Source organism: Pseudonaja textilis, chromosome 1 (assembly GCF_049901715.1).
Source record: "Pseudonaja textilis isolate UNSWEBS1 chromosome 1, rPseTex1.2, whole genome shotgun sequence".
In the NCBI taxonomy this organism is placed as follows: domain Eukaryota; kingdom Metazoa; phylum Chordata; class Lepidosauria; order Squamata; family Elapidae; genus Pseudonaja; species Pseudonaja textilis.
Genome location: NC_141990.1, coordinates 310,019,912 through 310,039,626, shown reverse-complemented (window position 1 = coordinate 310,039,626; position 19,715 = coordinate 310,019,912). Strand labels below are relative to the sequence as shown.

The window sequence follows — 19,715 nt, the reverse complement described above, 5'->3', positions numbered from 1 at the left end:
TGAAAAGTCACATTTATGTTCCAAGGATCTTCCATATTGTATGAAATGTGTTTAGCAAAAGAAAAAGGATTCCTGATAAGAAGAATAATGTATATTTCTCCATTAATATTCTTACTTTTGTTATTAAGAACAAAATAGGTACTAGATTTTCAGCATATATGTGATAACAACGTATCCTTGAGTGAGGGAGTATTGCATCTTGTTCTCAAGAAACCATTGCTCAATCCAGATTATTATCAATTAATATCCTAACTTTTCTTTTTTGGGGAAAATTGTTGAGAAAACAGTGGGGGTTGCAACTGCAGAGAGCCCTGGAAGAAACAGGTTACACAGAACTATTTCAGTCAGGTTTCAAATCTGGGTAGGGCACCGAGACCACATGGATCACACTTGGTAGCTGATCTCTGGCTGGCAAAGCTGGCATGGGGGAAATCACACAATTCCATGTTGCTTGAGCTGGGTGAGGTCATCTACTGACATGATATCAGCCTTATTTCTTTACTTCTCAGGTCAGCCAAGGAATGCTGTTGATGTGCTGGAGGTTCTTAGGGTCTGGTTGAGGAAGAACAGGTGGAAGCTTAATTTTATCAAAATAGAATGGCTCTGCACTCATAAGCCATTTCAGTCTGTAGATATTCCATCTTTAGTTGTAAATGAGATTGCATTCCCTACATAGACCTGGGCCATAATTTGGAGGTCCTGCTGTACTCACAGCTGCTGCTTGAACAGGTGGCAGCATTGGCCAAGAGGCCTTCCACCTTATGTCCCAGTAACAATGTTCATTGGGGTGGGAGACTTTACAATGTCCTTTGGGATGGGAGATTAAAATTTATGTCATAATCACCTCTTGTTGGAATGCACTCCACATGGGCTTGCAATTAAAGAGCATTGGGAAGATATAGTTACTCCAGAACGCAGCAATTTAAGTTATGTGAATGCTCTGATATGCTCTATGCTTTGTTCTATGTAGAATAAAGAATCCTAGGGGTGAAAAGGACCTCAGAGATCTTCTAGTCCAACACCCTGCCCAAGGCAGTAAACCTTATACCATGCTGCTTAAAAGGTTGTCCAGTCTACTTTTGAAAAACCCCAATGATGAAGCCCCCACAAACTCCGGGAGGCAAGTTATTCCATTGATTAATTGTTCTCACTGTCAAAAAAAAAAAAATCTCTTTAATTCTAGGTTGGATCTCTCTTTAACAAGCATCCATCCATTACTCCTTGTCTTGCCCTCTAATGCTTAGGAGAATAACTCAGTCCCTTTGGGGGACTGTCTTCTCCCACTAACATTTGCCTGCCCAATAAGATCAAGTAAGGCAGGTTCATTCTGGGTCCCCTCTCTCAGAGCTTGCCAATTGTAGAGATCTTGGAAGTGAGCCTTTCATTTTTGGATGCCATTGCCTGGAATATCTTGCGTACAAATATCCAAAAGGCCCCAGCCCTCCTGATAGTTAGAAAGTCAATTAAAACAGTCTGTAGAGAATCTCAGTCATCAAAGTCCATTACAACAATTTTCTGATGAGGAATGATGGTTTAATTACTGCTCCATTCAGCATGGTACTTCCAATTTTTTCATTCCTCCCCCCCCATATTATGTTTAATTTTGCTTTTCGTCTGAATCTGTGAAGATGGGAATTGCATGCTGCTCAGAGTTAGTTTACCGAAGTGGCACATAATCATTGTAAACAAACAACTAAATCAAGGTATTTCTTATAGCAGTTGACAAAGGAGTTTCCAGAATGGAAAATGTCTTTGCTTGTTTTCTTTAACCAGATCTATCGCAAGTTTCCTGGCTTTGAATATTTAATTTTGGACAGCATGGCCCGAGGTGACATGTACTTTCTGAATGACAAAAAGTGAGTTCAGAGTTACACAATCCCAAACTATGTGGAATGTGCCAGGTTCTGGAATACTGTTCTGAGAACTGACTTTATGCTGCAATCAAATGTTAGGCTTGATTTGCTTCCTTCAAAATGGTAGATCCAGTGGCATTTGCATAGAGGGAGAGATTGACAAATGTCACTATGCAGTATGCCAGCCCTGCCCCTTCTCTGTGCGTCTGGAGATATTACACACTTGTCCAAAAGAGAAAGACATCAGTGTGACAAAAGCAACAAGATCCTGCAGACACTCTTGGTTGAATATGGCAGCATCTGAAGGCATGGATTCCACCATTTGTCTGCTGGCCCTGATAACTTGATATACAACATTTTTGTGATATTCAGGAGAGGAGGAATAGAGAAGAATCAGACTTTGATGAACTCAGATGGGAGATAGGCTTGATCAGTGATTTGAAATCCACTGTCTGGATTCTGTATTCAGGAAAGATGGGAAATTCAAGATACTGGGATGCTGAAGGCACAGCTGCAAATAAGTTGTACTGTTGTGGAAAGAAAAATGAGTGACTTTTAAAATTTTTAAACATTTCTGAAGTGTTTTCCTAAGTTAAGAGCTCTTCCTACAAGGGTGAGGAGTCCTTGGTGCTCTCTGAGCTTGGTTGTTTTCTTGCAGATGTTTCATTATTTGTCTGAAGTGGTGTAGGGTTTCTTGCCTAAGCAGGGGGTTGGACTAGAAGACCTCCAAGGTCCCTTCCAACTCTGTTATTCTATTCTATTACCGGAACTAGGTAACTAGTAGCACTGATGATGTTATTTAGTTTGAGTAATGAAACGTCTGCAGAATAAAACAAACTCAGAGAGCACCAGGGGCTCTTCATTTCAAACCTGAGCTACAAATACTATTCTTTATTGGTCCTATAAAAGTGGATTTCTCTCCATCTTTGGAGTGGGAGAGCTATGTAATCCTATGACTTCATGAGATATTTTGCCAGGAAACAAAGGGTGACAGCCCACAATGACTTAAGGTCTCATTAATGGTTAGAAATGTTACTCAACTACTTGAAAGACAGTTTTTGATTGAAAAGCAGGATGAAGATCTCCAAAAACAGTTGAATTGAGTTAAAACATTGTTTTTCTTGTCCATAGTGTCAAAGTGTTATCTAGTCCTATTTTGATCTTGCATTCAGAAGATGACTACATGATACCTGTACAACATGGAAGAAAGGTAACTAAACAGTAACTGCAGTCAATTACTCTTTTAAAAGGGTTATACATATATACAGTATAAAGGGATAATATACAAAAATATAGATATCTTTCTATATGTATAAGCTATATAAGTGGAAAGTCACTGCATATAACAACAGGTTTTGCTTTTCTGCTAATGGTGAATTGTACTTTTGCAGCATGCATCATCAATATACTTTTATGTTTCCATAGCAGTCTTGGAAAAAAATGCAAATGACGTTAGCAAAATATACCTTTGATTATTTGTGGAAGTTTTAGTACAGAGACCCCCAGCCTTTTGGGCACCAGGGACTGATTTTGTGGACTGGAGGGGGCATGGTCTCGTGTGCTGCTTGCATCCTGTGGATGGGGCTTTGCCTGTTTACGCAGTCTGGTTCTAGCATGCCATGAACCAATGCTGCTCCATGGACCAGGGATTGGGGACCCCTGTTCTAGTACTAGAGAGAAGTTCTCAGGATGGTTCTTCCTCATTGTAGATCAGTCATTATAAAATTGAGGTCTTCCTTTTCTGAGAAATTATAGCAATAGCATTTAGATTTATATACTGCCCCATAGTGCTTTCCAGAATTCCCTGGATGGTTTAGAGCAGGGATCGCCAACCTTTTGGACCTCAGGGACCAACAAACTCATAATTTTAGATCTCAGGGATCACTAACTGGTTCTGTGGGCATAGCCTAACTTGTGGGTGTGGCTTGGTGGTCATGTGACTGCCTGAGCATGGCTTGTATGTAAATATTATAAATATTTATATAAATATTGAAGTTTTTATAAAAAAAAGAGCAACTTTTACCTAAAATCAGGCAAAGCAGGCAGGCAGATTGAGTTGCTCACAGAATCACAGATTCATTCAGAAATCTATTTGCCATTGGCTAGCTCAGTCTGTCACATAAAATTTGCTTGCAAGCAAACTCACAAAATTAACTCACAATAAACCATGTATGTAAATATTGAATTTTTTATTTTTAAAAAAGTAACTTTTATCCAAAATCAGGCAAAGCAGGCAGGCAGATTGAGTTGCTCACAGAATCATTCAGTGATCTATCTATCTGCCATCGGCTAGCTCAGTCTCTCAAATTTGCTTGCCATGAGTCTGCACTGAATTTGCTTGCAAGCAAACCTTCGGTCCTAAGGGAGGTTTGGCTGTGCTTACCTAGAAAGCAAGAAATCCAACCATTTCCTGCTTCCTAGCTAATCTAAATTTCCCAGCACAGCCGAACAGATGATGGTCGGAAAAAAGAAAAATAGCAACTTAGCAGACAAGTTTGCCAGGTAAGGAGTGAGTGGGCATGGAGGGTTCCCGTGGGCCATGTGGGCTGAGCAGCCTTGTGTTGTGCAGCCTGGATTAATTGCTTTGGGGGGATGCTCTGGGGGTGAGATTTCTCTGCTGCCCACCAAAATTTTCTCACGGCCCACCAGTTGGCGACCACTGGTTTAGAGAGTCAGCATATTTCCCCCAGCAATGTGGGTCCTCATTTTACTGACCTTGGAAGGCTGAGTCAATCTTGAACCAGTCAGGATTAAAATCCTGGCTGTAGGCAGAGTCCACCTGCAATACTGCATTCTAACCATGATGCCACCAGGGCTTATCAGGATTTTCTTTTAATATTTCCCTTTAAACCATTGTCCTAAATCCTTGATAACATAGCCATATCCTGAACAAATGGAGCAACCCATCTTTTATTTCAAGGGATAATCCAGCTTCCAATGGGAGGGTCTCCTGCAAATGTGCATTATTTATTTAGTTATTAAATTTATTGGCTATCCATCTCACCACAAGGTTACTCTGCGTGGCTTACCATGTTACAATTATACATTAGCCAGGAATAACCAGTAGGATTTCAACAGTAGAAATGAGGCCATGGCCTCTGATTATTTCAGTACTGTTGCTCCATAAGCCTTCAGGGGAATTCCCTAGAGAAGAAGTGCCTTCACTTAGTAATTTGTTCAGATTTGGGAGGCTCTGAGCTGGATAGCAGTTTGAGTTACACCATTGAACTATGTCTCCTTGACCTTCAGCCATGTGTTAAGTGACTGTTCAAAGGCACTGAAAAAAGTGAGTTACAATTGTGTGCGCTCATCGAACCAGCAACATCCCACCACTGGTCATAAGTTGAGGATTACCCATTCTTGAGGGGGTGAGAAATCAGTTGTGCAGCAATACTTAACAGTCCACTTGGAGATTCATGCTCACTCCTCTTTTTCTACACGTACAGCTTTTTGAGATCACATACAGTGCCTCTGAGAAGAAAGACAACATCAAGTTTCTCTCCTTCCCACCTTCCATGGGTTTGGGGCATGACCACATCTCCTCTCATCCTGAGCTGGCTTCCATTCTCAGGTAAGCACACTGAGCCAAGTTCATGCTACTGTTAAGACTTCTGTGAAAATAGTTTTCTCTTTGGATGCTTCAGTGGCTGGAGATTGGGAAGGGCACAGAATACAGTCCAACCCAAGACGCTACAAGTTTGATTATATTTATATGAATGAAGCCACGATTTGCTTACAATCCTTTACTGAATAAGCCCAAAGGACAGAATTCGTGGAATATATTAAATGAAAACCCAAGCAACCACATTTACGGTTCCTGTTGTGTTATATAAATTTCAGGGTGTCTGTTATATAAACTAGGCCATAGTACAGAAAATCCATTTTTACTAGCAAAATGTAGATTTCGTCTTACTTGATTAACAGTAGCTTAATCAAGGAGGTGAGCTAGTGCTTCTGGGATTTCAAGAGAGAGATTTCACTTAGAAAGGGAACTCCAGTAGTAGTGGCTGAAAATCTATCATGCAATACTTCTGTTCCATACCTGCTCATATTGCCCAGTTTTTATTGCTACATGTTGTACTGCTGTGATGGGGTTGAGGACGATGAACCTCAATAAATGGGAAAGTCCAGATGAGCTCCACTGAGTGATCAGTGGACTATTTCTTTTTCTAGCCCTAGTTTAAAAAGCAATAGCAACAGCACCTAGACACCTAGGTATTCAGCAGGTTCTGACCAGTTCTGGGCACCCAGTTCCGAAGCAAAATTTTTGAGTAGTTCGGAGAACCAGCAAATGCCATTTCTGACTGGAGATTTTACAGTATCCTTCCCCTGCCCACGCCCACAGCCCACAGAACCGGTAGTAAAATTTTTTGAATCCCACCATTGATACCACCCCATAATGCTTTATAGCACTTTCTGCAATGTAGAAGCATTATTTGCATATTTTCCGCTCAACAGTCTGGGCCCTCATTTTACCAACATCGTAAGTCAACCTTGAGACCACCCCCCAAAATCAGGATCGAACTCCAGGCTGTGGGCAGAGTTTACCTGTAATACTGTACTTTAACCACTACCTACCAGGGCTTAAAGTATTACGTTCAGTTATATTGTTTTCTAATTGCTTAATATTTCATTCTTAACTTTTAAGCTGCCTTGAGTTCCCTGTGTGTAGAAAGGCAGGATATTATGTTGAAGGATGTGTGTAAGGCTTCTGCTGCCACAGTTTGTAGATAGTTTCATACTTTTTCTGCACAGAATAGCCTACACAGCCCTGGCCAAGTGAATCAGACAATTTGAGCAGGAGGTTGATTTTATAAGACACAAAATCCAAGAAACATAACTTCTTTGTCTGTTCCATAACAGAGACTTCCTCCAGAGCATTACGTAGGATCAGCAATCAAGTGGACAGTGACTTAATAGCAACCTCAAGGAGACATCAGTTCTTGCCATGGATATTAAAACAACGAACAGTTGGAAGATAAAAAAGTGGATTTCAGTTTATTTTACCATGTGAATTTGCAAATGTACACTACAGAACAACGTTACTAGACAATAATACAGGAGTTTTTGAGCCTACCAAAGCTTTCTTCTTTTTCTATAAATGCATCTTATCTTGGTTACTATAGGCCTTATTTCAGCAGAACATCCTTTCTAGTCTCAGCATGTCTTCTTACTCACAGCTGAATCAATTTGATTTATAGTGTACTATATAGGGCAACTTCCTCAAAGGCTCAGTGCTGTAATTAACACATTGCTAAGTAGGAGCACATGCTCACCCCTTGAAGGAAGAACAGGTAATCCAGATTCTATAAAAAAACTAGACAAATTCTGCGTTGAAGCCTTCCTCTCTTAAAATGTATTCTTTCTGCTAATAGTTCACTTTATGAATATACATCTTGGACAAGCCCTTTCATTTTCATTAAAAGTCAACAATTTTGAGTTAACAGATTATTTGGTTTGCTAATGGCATTTTTTAATAACGCTATAAATTAGTAAAAATGCACCCTTTGAACTGTTTGGGTGGCCTACTTCAAGCTGGTCCTCTCTAGTTGTGCTGGGACTGGTACCTAGCATGGCCAGTGAGAATATCAGCGAGCATGAGAGATAAATGGTCCAGCAACTTAGGACCCATCAGGTGAAATAGAATGTATTAGAGCAAAATTTTTGGGAACAATTCCCAAAGTTCCCAAAGAAAGGAAGGGAGAGAACAGATAAATGTAGACCAGGATCTTCAAACTTGACAGCTTTAAGACTTGTGGACTTCAACTCCCAGAATTCTTCCTCCAGTTATGTTAGCTCAGGAATTCTGGGAATTGAAGTCCACAAGTCTTAAAGCTGTCAAGTTTGAAGACCCTTGATGTAGACAATGCATAAGATTCCCCAACTGCTCTCAGTGCTTATAAGCAAAAGAGCAAAGAAGAGGCCACTTTATTACCGTTACTTGCTAATCAAATCTACGCATGCTTTTCCCAATGTGTGGTACTGTGTGTTATCCATGCAGAGTTGCAGGACTTCTCAGATTCACATACTCAACTTTTCAGCTGAGTCATTGGCCAGCATCTCATCGGCAACATCGCGAGGTACATTGGGTGGTGGGATCTTGAGATCAGAAGGTTCCACATTCCAGATATCACGGGCATATTCTTTGATGGTCCTGTCACTGGAAAACTTCCCAGAGGCTGCAATGTTCCTGATGACCATCTTGGTCCATTCTTTGGAGTTCTGCAAGAAAGAGCATATGTGAACTCGGCTCTTGCATGACAGTCAGATTCAGGATTACTACTGAACAGGTATGACACCCTGTAATTCATCTCAAATTCCTAACCAGCCATACATGTTAGATCAGGAGCAGGCAAGTAACAGCTTCTAGAGCCATGTTTCCCAACCTTCGCAACTGTAAGATGCATGGACTTCAACTTCCAGAATTCCCCAGCCAACATGTTTCAGGTTCCAAACATCCCTCAACTCTCTCACACACTGACTGGATGCTAGCCAGATGAATACCGTTGGATGCTGGTGGCCAGAGGCACAATCTCCCCCTCTTACTTTCCTCCCCCAAAACTTGCCCGATCACACAGTTTCGTAGCGAAGCACGGGTACCCTGCTAGTTCAGTATATTAGAAGAGGCAGACCAAGAGAGGTATAGGATATATTGTAAGGCTTGAAGCCGGTAAAAAGAATCTCAAGGTGAAAGAACATAGGAGAGACAGCTGTTGCTGACTACTGAGATGAGCACTCAGGGTTTGAGTGCTAAAACCCCACATCTCTACTGTGTGTTGGCAGGAGGAAGCTAAGGGGACAGGAGTTTGTTCGAAAGCTGTTCAGTCTTATATAAACATTATTTTAGCTTTTAGGGTTTTATTTGGCAAATTTGTTCACTATTTTAGGAATGATTTTATGCTTTTTTGTTTAAGAAATCATTTGTAAGTGTTTTTCATTTTGTGCTTGATCGGAAGGAGTGGAGTGGAGCGGGAGGAAAAGAAAGAAGAAACAGTGCGCACAGAATTCATCCAAACCTCCCAGGTGTTTGAAAAGAAGCAAATAAGCAGCTGTCTTTGGTGTTTAATTTAAGCCTCATATGCCTGCCAATCACTTGTGATTCTCTTAGAATGGGATTTACAAATAAGAGATTGAGAATCAACTGCTCATAGATGTCCCAAAGGTGCTTCTTGGATGAGAAGCGAAACGTCTTCAAAATAAAACCGAAAGTCCAGTTGCCTCTTGAAAAAGCACCTTTGAGACAACCATGACCTGGATGATTGAGAATCTCCATAGACATGCAGCTGCTCATACAGCTTCCCTCTACATTGAGGAAGGAATATAACATACAATAAATCTATCTGGGAGTGTTTCTGTCGGTTCAGCCAGCAGCAGCCTCGGTTATGTGGTGAACTAAACTAAACTAATCTCCAAATGTATCAAGAGGAGGAGGGAAATAAGAACTGGTAGATCTGTCAGAACTGGAAGAGTTACTATGAAGAAACTGCAAATGCTATTACTGTTTAAGCCACCTACAGATAGTCCTCAACTTATGACCACAATGGAGCCCAAAATGTATGTTAAGCGAGAAATTTCCTAAGTTTTATGACTTTTCTCGCCTCATTTGTTAAGTGAATCACTGCAGTAGTTAAGTTAGTCACCCGGTTGTTAAGTGAATCTGGCTTCCCCATTGACTTTGCTTGTCAGAAGGTCATAAAAGGTGCTCACATAACGCCCAGGACATTGTGATTGTCGATCTGCCCTATCGAGGAACACATTCCTGAGTAGTCCTGCTCCTTTTGTAGGTTAGCTAGATATTTAAATCACAAACACTAACATATTCCAGTGTCTTTCCAAAAGCTGTCCTTGGGGGCAAATACAAAACCATCCCTTACAACAGGGCTCTTCAAACTTGACAGCTTTAAGACTTGTGGGCTTTAGCTCCCAGAATTCCTCCTCCAGTCATGTTAGCTTGGGAATTCTGGGAGTTGAAGTCCACAAGTCTTAAACTTGCCAAATTTGAAGAGCCTTGCCTTTTGAGTTAAGCTTATATTCTCATGGAGAAGAAACTACCAAAACTCTCAAATCCATAGCTCATGTCCTGCCAGGCCAAAGGAACCAAGAACAATAGGAGTACTTTATTGTTTGCTTACGGACAGACATCTTGCCAAAAACTAAAGCACTTATCTGTATAACTATTAGATATACCCTGTGCACTGCTGGTGAAGGGAACGGTGTCTGCCTTCCTCCTTTTCCTGCGGACTAAAGATTTCAAGCTATGCTGTCTCTTTGCTCCCTGGGAAACAGTCCTTCCCTCCTACAACTCTGGACTACGTCCCACACATGTCTTGTTATGCTGCACCTTCCTAAAAAGACTTAAAGGCCCATTTTATAATTCCTATCTAGTAATAGGAATTGTAAAATGTCTTTAAAGAAACAATAATGTCTTCAAAGAAAAAACAAGTAAGTACAGTTGCCTTGTGGAAAAAAAACATAACACTTTTGGGACAAGAATCTCTATAGACTTTTAGCTATACAATTTGGGATGAACATCCTTTGAATGGCGGAGAGTAGGAATGGATTTCCAGAGGAAAAAATGGCAGACTACAGGAACTCAGGTGGCTAAGGACATAGCTAGACCTCCCAAGTACTGCAACGGCCCTCTGAAACAGGTCTGTCAAACTCCTGGCCCATGGGCCGGATCCGTCATGTGCTGGCCACACCCATGCCCAGTTTAGCAAAGGGGAAAAAAGTCCCAATACATCATGTGATGACGCCATGACAATGTGAGTTTGGCACCCCTGCTCTAAAAGAATGCAAATGACCAGTTATCTGCAAGGAATATGAATCCTTCCATTCCCCACCATCCAGTCAGAGCTGAAGAAGCTTCTTGGGTGAGAAGTGAAACATCTTCAAAGAAAAAACAAGAAAGTCCAGTTGCCTCCTGAAAAAGCACCTTTGGGTCAACCATGACCTGAATGAATGAGAATCTCTACAGACTCCTATCTAGTGAAGTACTCAAACAATTGATTTATTTTATGCACAGTTGCTTTTATCAGATCAGTAATGCTTTTATTTTCTTGAGTATGCTATGCTACTGTCCATAAAATTAGACATACTCTGATCACCTTAATGACCTAGCTATAATCTAATGCTGTCTTAAGTAAAATAGCATTAGCATTTTAGGCTTATATATTGCCCCATAGCGCTTTCTGGGCTGTAAAAGTTGCTTAATTATTTTTGTTATTTGTTCACTAGTAGAATCTGGGGCACTAATTATAGAGTAATCGAAACTGAGATATAGAAAGACTTAAAAGCATACTAATTTAGTCACTGTAGTGAATAAAATTGGTCACCTCAAGCCAATTTTTTAATGGCAACAAAGTGAATTCTTTTCAAGTCAGGCATACTAAGCAGATACATTGGGTAAGGCATTGAAAAAAATAAAGTCTGAGTAGTTTGGCATGATACATGAATCACTTTTACTCTAGTTTTTGTTAATCCATCAAATTCAGTTAGTGGTTAGTCCAGTATGTCATGCAAACTCAGAAAATTTGATACAGTAAACATGGTTAATTTAACTGGGTATGTCTGTTGTACAAATTCATTGTAGATAAGATTGATTTGTGTGGTCAGGAATACACAGGACAGAGCACTGGTGATTTGCACTTTGGTTATTTGTTCAGATACTTACAGTACACAATAAAATTTGTAAATATTCTCCACACCCAGCTTACCATATAGAGTTTACTGACACTGTCTTGGCACTTGACGTAAGCTTCATAGTCTGCAAATACTTTAAACCTATCCAAAAGAAAAAAACAAAAAATGTGAAATGCTTTGAAGGCAATCTGAGTTTTAGATTGGTAGGCCTAAACCTCTGGTTAGTCTTGAAATTCACTGTTCCAGCACATTCCCTTTGGAGTGGCACAAATTAATTTTTGTTCCAAGCATTAACTTTTGGGAAACTGCCACACCATGAGCACAATGGTTAGATCAGATTGGTCCAGAATAGAAACAAATACTGTATTCCAGAAGTGTCCAGAACAATACATTTTAACATGTCTTATAAGAAGCATCTGTGAAAGCAAAAGAGAATGGTGGGGAACAACCACATCAGTCTATTCCTGATAATTGGGTACTCTATGATAACAAACCACCCCATATCATCTAATTTGTGAGCAGAGCAAAAGTATGTCCCCAAAATTTAGAATTAGTCCACTGGCCCAGTAGTAGTCCAAAACCTTCTTCAAGAATAGAGGATACTGCAAAAATCCTTTGACAAGTCACCACTTGGGTGGGGAGTAATACATTTTCTTTAACAATTGGTGATGCCACACATTAAAACTGTGATGTGTATGCACATACCACTACCCTGCAATTCTACCCTGAATTTCATTGGCATAACAAAACGATTTAAGGGAAGGACTTCATACTGGGTTTAAGTTTCTTGGTGCTTTTTAATTACATGGACCAAGGAAAACTGACCTTATTTGTACTCAAATGTCTGTCTAACAAATGATAAGGACTCAAATGGCCATTTAAAGAACAAATCTATAAGGCATCTTTACCCACCGGTCATGGTGGAACAGCATGTTGACCAAATCTTTGAACAGGTCAGGTTGTTGTGGTGAAAAGAAACCGCTCTTGATCTGATCCACAGTTTGCTTCAATTCAGGAAGCTTGTCATAATATTCCTGAGCATGGTACCTGGTGGAAGAAGTCACTATTATCCTATAATACCACTATAATATCACTATTAGATGAGCAACAGGTGCCACAGAATATTCATCTTGAGAGCAGACCAGGAAAGGTGCACACAAAAAGTGGAGACGAGATGCAGAAATGCATCATGGGAAAGAATCAGGGCCTATTTTGGGTGGGGTGGAGGCACTGAATCAAAAAGATGTTTAATTTATGTTATTGATCGATCAAATTTGTATGGTTGCCCATCTCCCTAAAAAAGGAACATTGGGTGGCAGACAACACTTAATTAAAAACAATACACATAAAAGCATTCATTTCTAAAAATATATTAAAAGCACAAGCTTAAGAGAAGATAATGTTAACCGCAGTAAGGGAGCTATCACAAGGTCTCACAGGTCCCTGGCATCCCAGGGAGATGACAACCAGTTCTTGAGGGGCTAATGCAGGGGTCTTCAAACTTGACAGCTTTTAATATTTGTGGACTCACAGAATTCCTCCTCCAGTCATGTTAGCTCAGGAATTCTGGGAATTGAAGTCCACGAGTCGTAAACTTGCCAAGTATGAAGACCCTTGGACTAGTGGGATGTTAACAGGGATGGACCTAACCTTGTGTCAGGGACAGAAGATTCCAGAAGTTGGGTGCTAGGGCGGAAAAGGCTCGCCTCTTGAGACCCACCAAGTATACCATAGTTCCCTAACAGATGGGATCCATAGCATGAGGGTTTATTATCTGAAATGCTCAGATGTTTTTCATTTAAAGCAATTAACCCATGAACATATAACTCAATATCTATTTCAGCATTTTGATTGATTCGACCCATTCCCCCTTTTTAATGTGACATTAACACATGGACCAAAACAAAAATGACTGCAGGAAGTGGGAAGTTCAAGAGAACACACTATCTCCAGGCCTAGGTTCTTACTAAGGCATGAATAGAACCCCATGTATGTTTCATCCCAATAATATAAATTCATAGCACTCATAGTGCTAAATCTTATGCCATTAAAATGTGAGGTCACACAAACACCATTAGTCTATGCTGTATCTTCCTCCTCTATTCAAATTTTGGAAGTCCAAAACTCCAGACAATTGAAAAAATTTCCTACAACCAATTGTGCCCAAGTTGAGCTGCTAACCAGCCTTACCCTCTCCGGTCCAACTCTTCCACATCTGGCACTCTCATGCCAAATATGAAAAGATTCTCTTCTCCAGCTTCTTCTGCCATTTCTACATTGGCACCATCCATGGTTCCGATGGTCAGAGCCCCATTGAGCATGAATTTCATGTTGCCCGTGCCTGAGGCTTCGGTGCCAGCTGTTGAAATCTGTTCTGATAAATCTGTAGCAGGGATTACTGCCAAAAAAATATTATCTTAGTATCTGGGCATTCCTTTTTCCCACATTTGCATTTTAATCTTACTTTTTAAAGCATGGAGATAAGCAAGAAACTCACACACTCCTAAATAGTCCTCAGCAGAATAAATCATGCACGGACAGAGCAGAATTTGCCACAAAATGTAACACTGCAGAATACTTGAGATAACAACCCAGCATTTATTTATTCATGTATTTAAAACATTTATACATGATCAGAACCCAGGTATAACAGATGAATCACTTTCTAAGCTGCAGAGTGAAGACTCAAATTTTATGGGGATGGATGAGAAGTTCTACATAGGAAACTTGAGAAGTTGAGTTCAGATGCAATCAGGAGTAAATTAGAGCTAATGATTAGAGACTGATTAGAGACTAAGTCTATCCAACTGGTTGGCCATGTAGCAAGGCTGATTCCATGTTACTGACTTGTGCACTTTTTGAACTCAAACATCTCTTGTGGTGGGTGCCAGGCTCCTTCGTGTTAGAGCTGGTAAGAATGACAATAATAAAACCTGCCAATTCGTTTGGAAAAGATCTAAGAAAGCAGAGATGTTTCTGTTCATAGGAGGTTATTATTCAGCATCCTGGAAAGTGTTACATTTCAACGCCAGTTTTAACATCTAGGTAGGCTTGTATATTTGTTTCACACTTAAAATTTCATTTATGAGACCTAATTGAGGTGCACACAGATAAGACCTTTTCATCCCCTTTTTATGAGATAGTAAAAAAGAAGACAAATTGCTATTATGAATGATTATGTAATACAAAAGAGATGCACAAAACTTATCAATCTGAGATACAACCTTGTAGAAGAAACCAGAATATTTTGCTCTCCTTCAACTAAGTGAAGCAGTCTATAAGATTCTGGAAGCAAATCCTCTAAACCGCAAAGGATCTAAAACAGGGATGTCAAACTCATGGGCTGCGGGCTGGATGCATCACCTGCTGGCCACGCCTACACCCAGTTTAACGAAGGGGGAAAAAGTTGCAGTATGTCACATGATGATGCTGTGACGATGCGATTTGACACCCCTGATTTAAGGTGTTCTGGGAATGATCTGATCCTGAAAAGAGACTACTATGTCTGGAAAGCCGTATCTGGGAACACTTTGAATTACTTCCACTTAGGACTTGTTTCCAAAAACCTGCTCCCATGAATGGCGTGGTCTGGAGGCGGTTCAGTATAGGGAGTTAGGAAATATTTCTTGTTGCTGTTAATATTAAGTACAATATAAGTGCAGGATGTATAAAATCCCAGGAGTCATTCAAATTCAACACCTATGCATCCAGAACCCTTCCTAATCCATCATTGGATGAATAGTATAACAGCATCCAACTTAATTCTTTGTTCAAGGACTTTAAACTCTGGTCAGCCCTATTCATTAATTTCTTAGGCATAGCATGACTGTTAGTCATCAAACTGCTCTCTTTCCTACATATCCCAACCTGGTACCTCAAGATGGATAGTATTACCTTTTTCAGCCAGCGAAACTCTGTAATTCTCCAAAAAAATGACCTTTAGCTTGTTTCCAACCCCAGGATCATTGTTTACTACATGGCCTACAGCAGTGATCAGCTTTATTATCATTTTAGCCATATGATACCCAGGAGCAGCCTGGAAGGAAGAAAGCAATGCAGCAGTTAGGAGATGAGATTATGATATTCATGGCTACCAATTCTAATCCCAAACTGAATAAAACCTGCAGAAGCTGCAGAAAACCAGCATAACCAAGCAAGCATCTCCTGACTACGAGCATCTAAGAAATTGTCAGAGCAGCCTTACCCAACCTGCTACACTTTCAAATGAAATGGGACCACAACTCCCAGAATTTCCAAAGAGGGCCGAAAGAATTTGGAGAGTTGCATAACTCCAATGCACCTAGAAGGCATCATTTGGAAAAAGTGAGCTAGAATGCATGAGATTTTTCCTGGGGGGACAGGTGGCAGGGGAAAATGGGATATTAATAGATGCATATGTTTAAGGAGGATTAACTTTTACTGAAGATAGAGAGAGAGAAAGAGAGAGAGAGTAAATAGATGATAGATAGGTAGTCAGACAGATAGACAGACATATAGACATATAGATAGATAGATGGATGGATGGATGGATGAATATTTTTATCATCTTCACTGCTCTTTAAATGTCAAATGAATGTGAATCTAGTTAGTAGTTTAATAGGAAAATTTCAGGACTGTAGGCTTAATAGAGATTTTTTTTAAAAAAAAGAAGGCAATGGCAGAGATTTCCATAAGAAACAAGCTAAAAGGCCATAATTCTGAAGGCACCTGGATAATCTATTTTTTATAAGATATATCCATGTCTACTCTGTATATATGTACATTAACACACATGCATGTGAGCGTGCGCACACACACACACACAATTTAGCCTAGTGAGAAAACAAGGAAGTCTCTTCTAATGCTACCTATTTGTTTAATATTTAATATTAATTTATTTAATATTTAATATTACCTATAAGCAACAAAGTGGTCATTGCCTGGAATGCACTACTTGACTCTGTTGTTACATCCTCTAACCCCCATTTTTTTAACCTTAAATTATCCACTATTGACATCACCCCATTCCTAAGAGGTAAGGGGTGTGCATAAGTGCACCCTCATACCTTCCGTCCCTGTCCTATTGTCCCCATTTATTCGTACCTATTTCCTGTATTCTTACTCATGTTTATACTTATATCTATTATCCTGTAAGTGATTCACAAATCAAATTTTAAAAAATGCTACCTATTTGCGTAATTAAAAATGGATTAGTATTAAGAGTTCAGGATAGAGGCAGAAAATGGCATTTCTAGCAATGTTATAATTTGCTTTGCAGAACACCTAAAAGATTAATCTTGAGCCTCAAATTCACCACTCACTTTTCCTCCGATTATCACAGTCCTGGGCACAAATGGCTTCGCTGGATCGCGTTTAATGCCTGCAAAGGAGAAAGACAAGAGATCCTAAGCTTGACTTCTGTCTAGGCATTAAGTAGTCATATTTGCCTCTTCCAGCTCTCATCTCCCTTTGCTTCCCTGGAGTTGCTGTCTTTGAGGCCCATCATGTCAGCTCAGCTCTTTCTAAAAACAACTGCCACCAATTTGCTTACTTTGCCCTTCCTGGACAAGAAGTTTCTAATTTTGAGGGTGCTGATGGACATCTCTGGAATTCTCAGATAATGTTATGAATATTTTCTTCAAGTGTCATGGCTGCCATTCTTCTAACCTCACATTGCAAGCTGATAGCCTGACATTAGTAACTGGGGGCGGGGGGGAGAGGAGAGATTGGAATGTAGAGAGGAATCGGGGTTGGGATGGGAACCAAGCCGTGTTGGCCCAAGGTGTGAGACACACCCGTCAGCCAAGGTTGCCCATTGGAACACAGAGCTGGAAAGCCACAAACTGAGGGTCCATTACCCAAACAATATGAAGGTGCCCAATTGGACATTGACTTATAACAGGGGGATAGCTGGGGAAAAGGGAAAGTTAATCATGCAGTTTGTGGGTGAAAATGAAAGATCCAGCTTCACTACTTCTGTAACCACTTTGGCTTAGTAAAATATATTTTTAGTGAAAGCAAAGGACCGGGAGTCCTTCTTTACTAGATGACCGAGTAGGATGGTTGACATCAAGTGATTTTTATAGAGGACTTGGTCAAACCACAAAACTCTCCTTTAGCAGAAGACAAACTGGCCTTGATGGCTCCACATTCTTCTAGCTTCTCTGCCACTATGTCATTTTTCTGAGAAGAATATTTCCAAATAAAGGATACAATCGAAATCACCTAATTTTTATTTTCTGTGAAGGCAAGGGATATCTATGTGGGAACTGACTCTTTTCTGTACAAAATGCAACATTCCCATTTATTTTTAATAAAGGAAGGTTACTAGCAGGTAGTTCTCAACTTATGACTACAATTGAGGTAAAAAATTCCATTGTTAAGCAAGGTGATTGCTAAATGAGTCACGCCTCATCATTTTACAACCTTCATTGCTGTGGTTGTTAAGTGAATCACACCAGTTGTGAGGTAAATCACTTGGTCGTTAAGTGAATCCAGTTTCCCTCATTGACTTTGCTTGTCAAAAGTTGGCTGGGAAGATCACAAATGGCAATCATGTGACCCTTGCCAAACACCTGAATGTTGATCACGTGACCATGAGGATGCTGTGTCGGATATGGGGATTGGTTGTAGGTAACTGTTTTCAGGGCCATTGTAACTTTGAACAGTCATGAACAAAGGGTTGTGCATCAAAGGCTACCTATTAAATAAGAATAACGTCATGACATTTGGCATTTGCCAAGGGAAGTCCCAAAGTTCCTCACTGGGAACTTGGCAAGTAGCCCTTCTTCTCCCTATTCACAAAAGAATCATGGAGGCACTTCTATCTTAAATGATCTCTGGTATTTTCAGGTGTCAGATCCTGAACGCTGTAAAGCAGGGGTCTCCAACTTCAGCAACTTTAAGCCTGGTGGACTTCAACTCCCAGAATTCCCCAGCCACTTTGCTGGCTGAGGAATTCTGGGAGTTGAAATCCGCCAGGCTTAAAGTTGCCAAGGTTGGAGACCTCTGCTGTAAAAGAATCCAGAAAAAAGGCAAAATGAAGTATAACAAAAGGAATCACAAACCTGGTGTATTACTGTGTGGCCCATGTTCACATTGTCAGCTTCTGCAGGGCTCTATTAATCATGTGCTCTATTAATCATGTGACTTGTTACATAACCATACTAAAAATGGAAGACTGTGCCTAGAATGTCTGGCAATGAACAGCTTCTACAGTGAGGAATATTGAGATAAAATGAAATGTAATTCTGAAGATTTTTTTACCTACATCAGGCACCTGATGAGAATTACTGGCTTTGAAAAAAGATTCAAAAAGAAGTAAAGGCATCTAAGCCACCAGGGAGACAGGACCTGGAATTAAGCCAGGGCAGCAGTATCTTTCCTTATGACCCTCACAATTTGAATAGTTCTTATTTTACTTCTGTAGACTGTGCATCACGCTTAAAATGACCATCCTAAAATGTTCTGTTATTCCCACTGATTGGTAGAATTTTTGTTTCAGATTGTAAGTCTTTATAAATTATTAGGTATTTTGGTTTACCATTTGATTCTATTTTAAAGCAATGCTGTTACATTTATGCAAGCAGAAAAGCTATAAATAAAACGCTCTGTTTGCTGTACAACTTTACTCACGGTTGTACATGGTGATCACATGTAGACAATTCATGAGCTGCCGCTTGTATTCATGAATTCTCTTGACTTGCACGTCAAACATGGAAGCTGGGTTGATCTTCACTTTGTACTCCTGCTCCAGGTACTGGGCAAATTTGACTTTGTTTTCCTGTGAACAGAAAGGGAGGTATGACCACTCTTTTGGTTTTGTGAAAACCAAACCAGCCCCAAACCTTGTGCTCTAGGTGTTCCTTTCAATTCTGTTTGCAATGATCGACTAGGTTGGCAATGGAACAACTACTTCTACTGTCCCTGAAGAACATAGGGCTAATCTACACAGCTTTCTTGCATCAGCAAAAACATGACTGATTTGCTTTTAGCTAAGGACATGTCTTTGAAACACTACTTCCATTTTGTAGCCAGCCCACCAGTGAGGGAAGGTGTAGTATTCCAAAGTACTACAGCTTGAGCATAACGTTTTCTTCAGGAAAATGAAGGAAAACCTTCATATTCATTCTAGGTTGCACGCAGGAAATATTTTTGGAGTTTGGTGTTCTCCAGTTGGCTTTCAATTGGTCCACTGTGGAGGCTGCTTCCTCTCATCTAGTCATTGGGCTGTGAGACCCA

The 19,715-nt window shown here is 40.2% G+C and overlaps 2 protein-coding genes across 5 annotated transcripts in view; one reads left to right on the top strand and one right to left on the bottom strand.

The window, feature by feature from the left end:
- The window catches only part of ABHD12B (abhydrolase domain containing 12B), a 32,980-nt gene extending 25,679 nt beyond the window's left edge, over positions 1-7,301 (top strand). For both annotated transcript variants that reach the window (XM_026698755.2, XM_087922462.1), the window contains exons 10-13: positions 1,774-1,856; positions 2,985-3,063; positions 5,300-5,424; positions 6,717-7,301. In XM_026698755.2, coding sequence (XP_026554540.1) covers positions 1,774-1,856; positions 2,985-3,063; positions 5,300-5,424; positions 6,717-6,741 — 312 coding nt within the window. In that variant the 3' untranslated portion in view covers positions 6,742-7,301. The remainder of the gene's footprint in view (positions 1-1,773; positions 1,857-2,984; positions 3,064-5,299; positions 5,425-6,716) is intronic.
- Positions 6,825-19,715, bottom strand: part of PYGL (glycogen phosphorylase L) — a 38,805-nt gene continuing 25,914 nt past the window's right edge. For all 3 annotated transcript variants that reach the window (XM_026698752.2, XM_026698753.2, XM_026698754.2), the window contains exons 15-21: positions 19,110-19,257; positions 16,796-16,854; positions 15,390-15,531; positions 13,686-13,893; positions 12,408-12,542; positions 11,570-11,636; positions 6,825-8,075 (exon numbers count right to left, since the gene is read on the bottom strand). In XM_026698752.2, the coding sequence (XP_026554537.1) occupies positions 7,875-8,075; positions 11,570-11,636; positions 12,408-12,542; positions 13,686-13,893; positions 15,390-15,531; positions 16,796-16,854; positions 19,110-19,257 (960 nt within the window). In that variant the 3' untranslated portion in view covers positions 6,825-7,874. The remainder of the gene's footprint in view (positions 8,076-11,569; positions 11,637-12,407; positions 12,543-13,685; positions 13,894-15,389; positions 15,532-16,795; positions 16,855-19,109; positions 19,258-19,715) is intronic.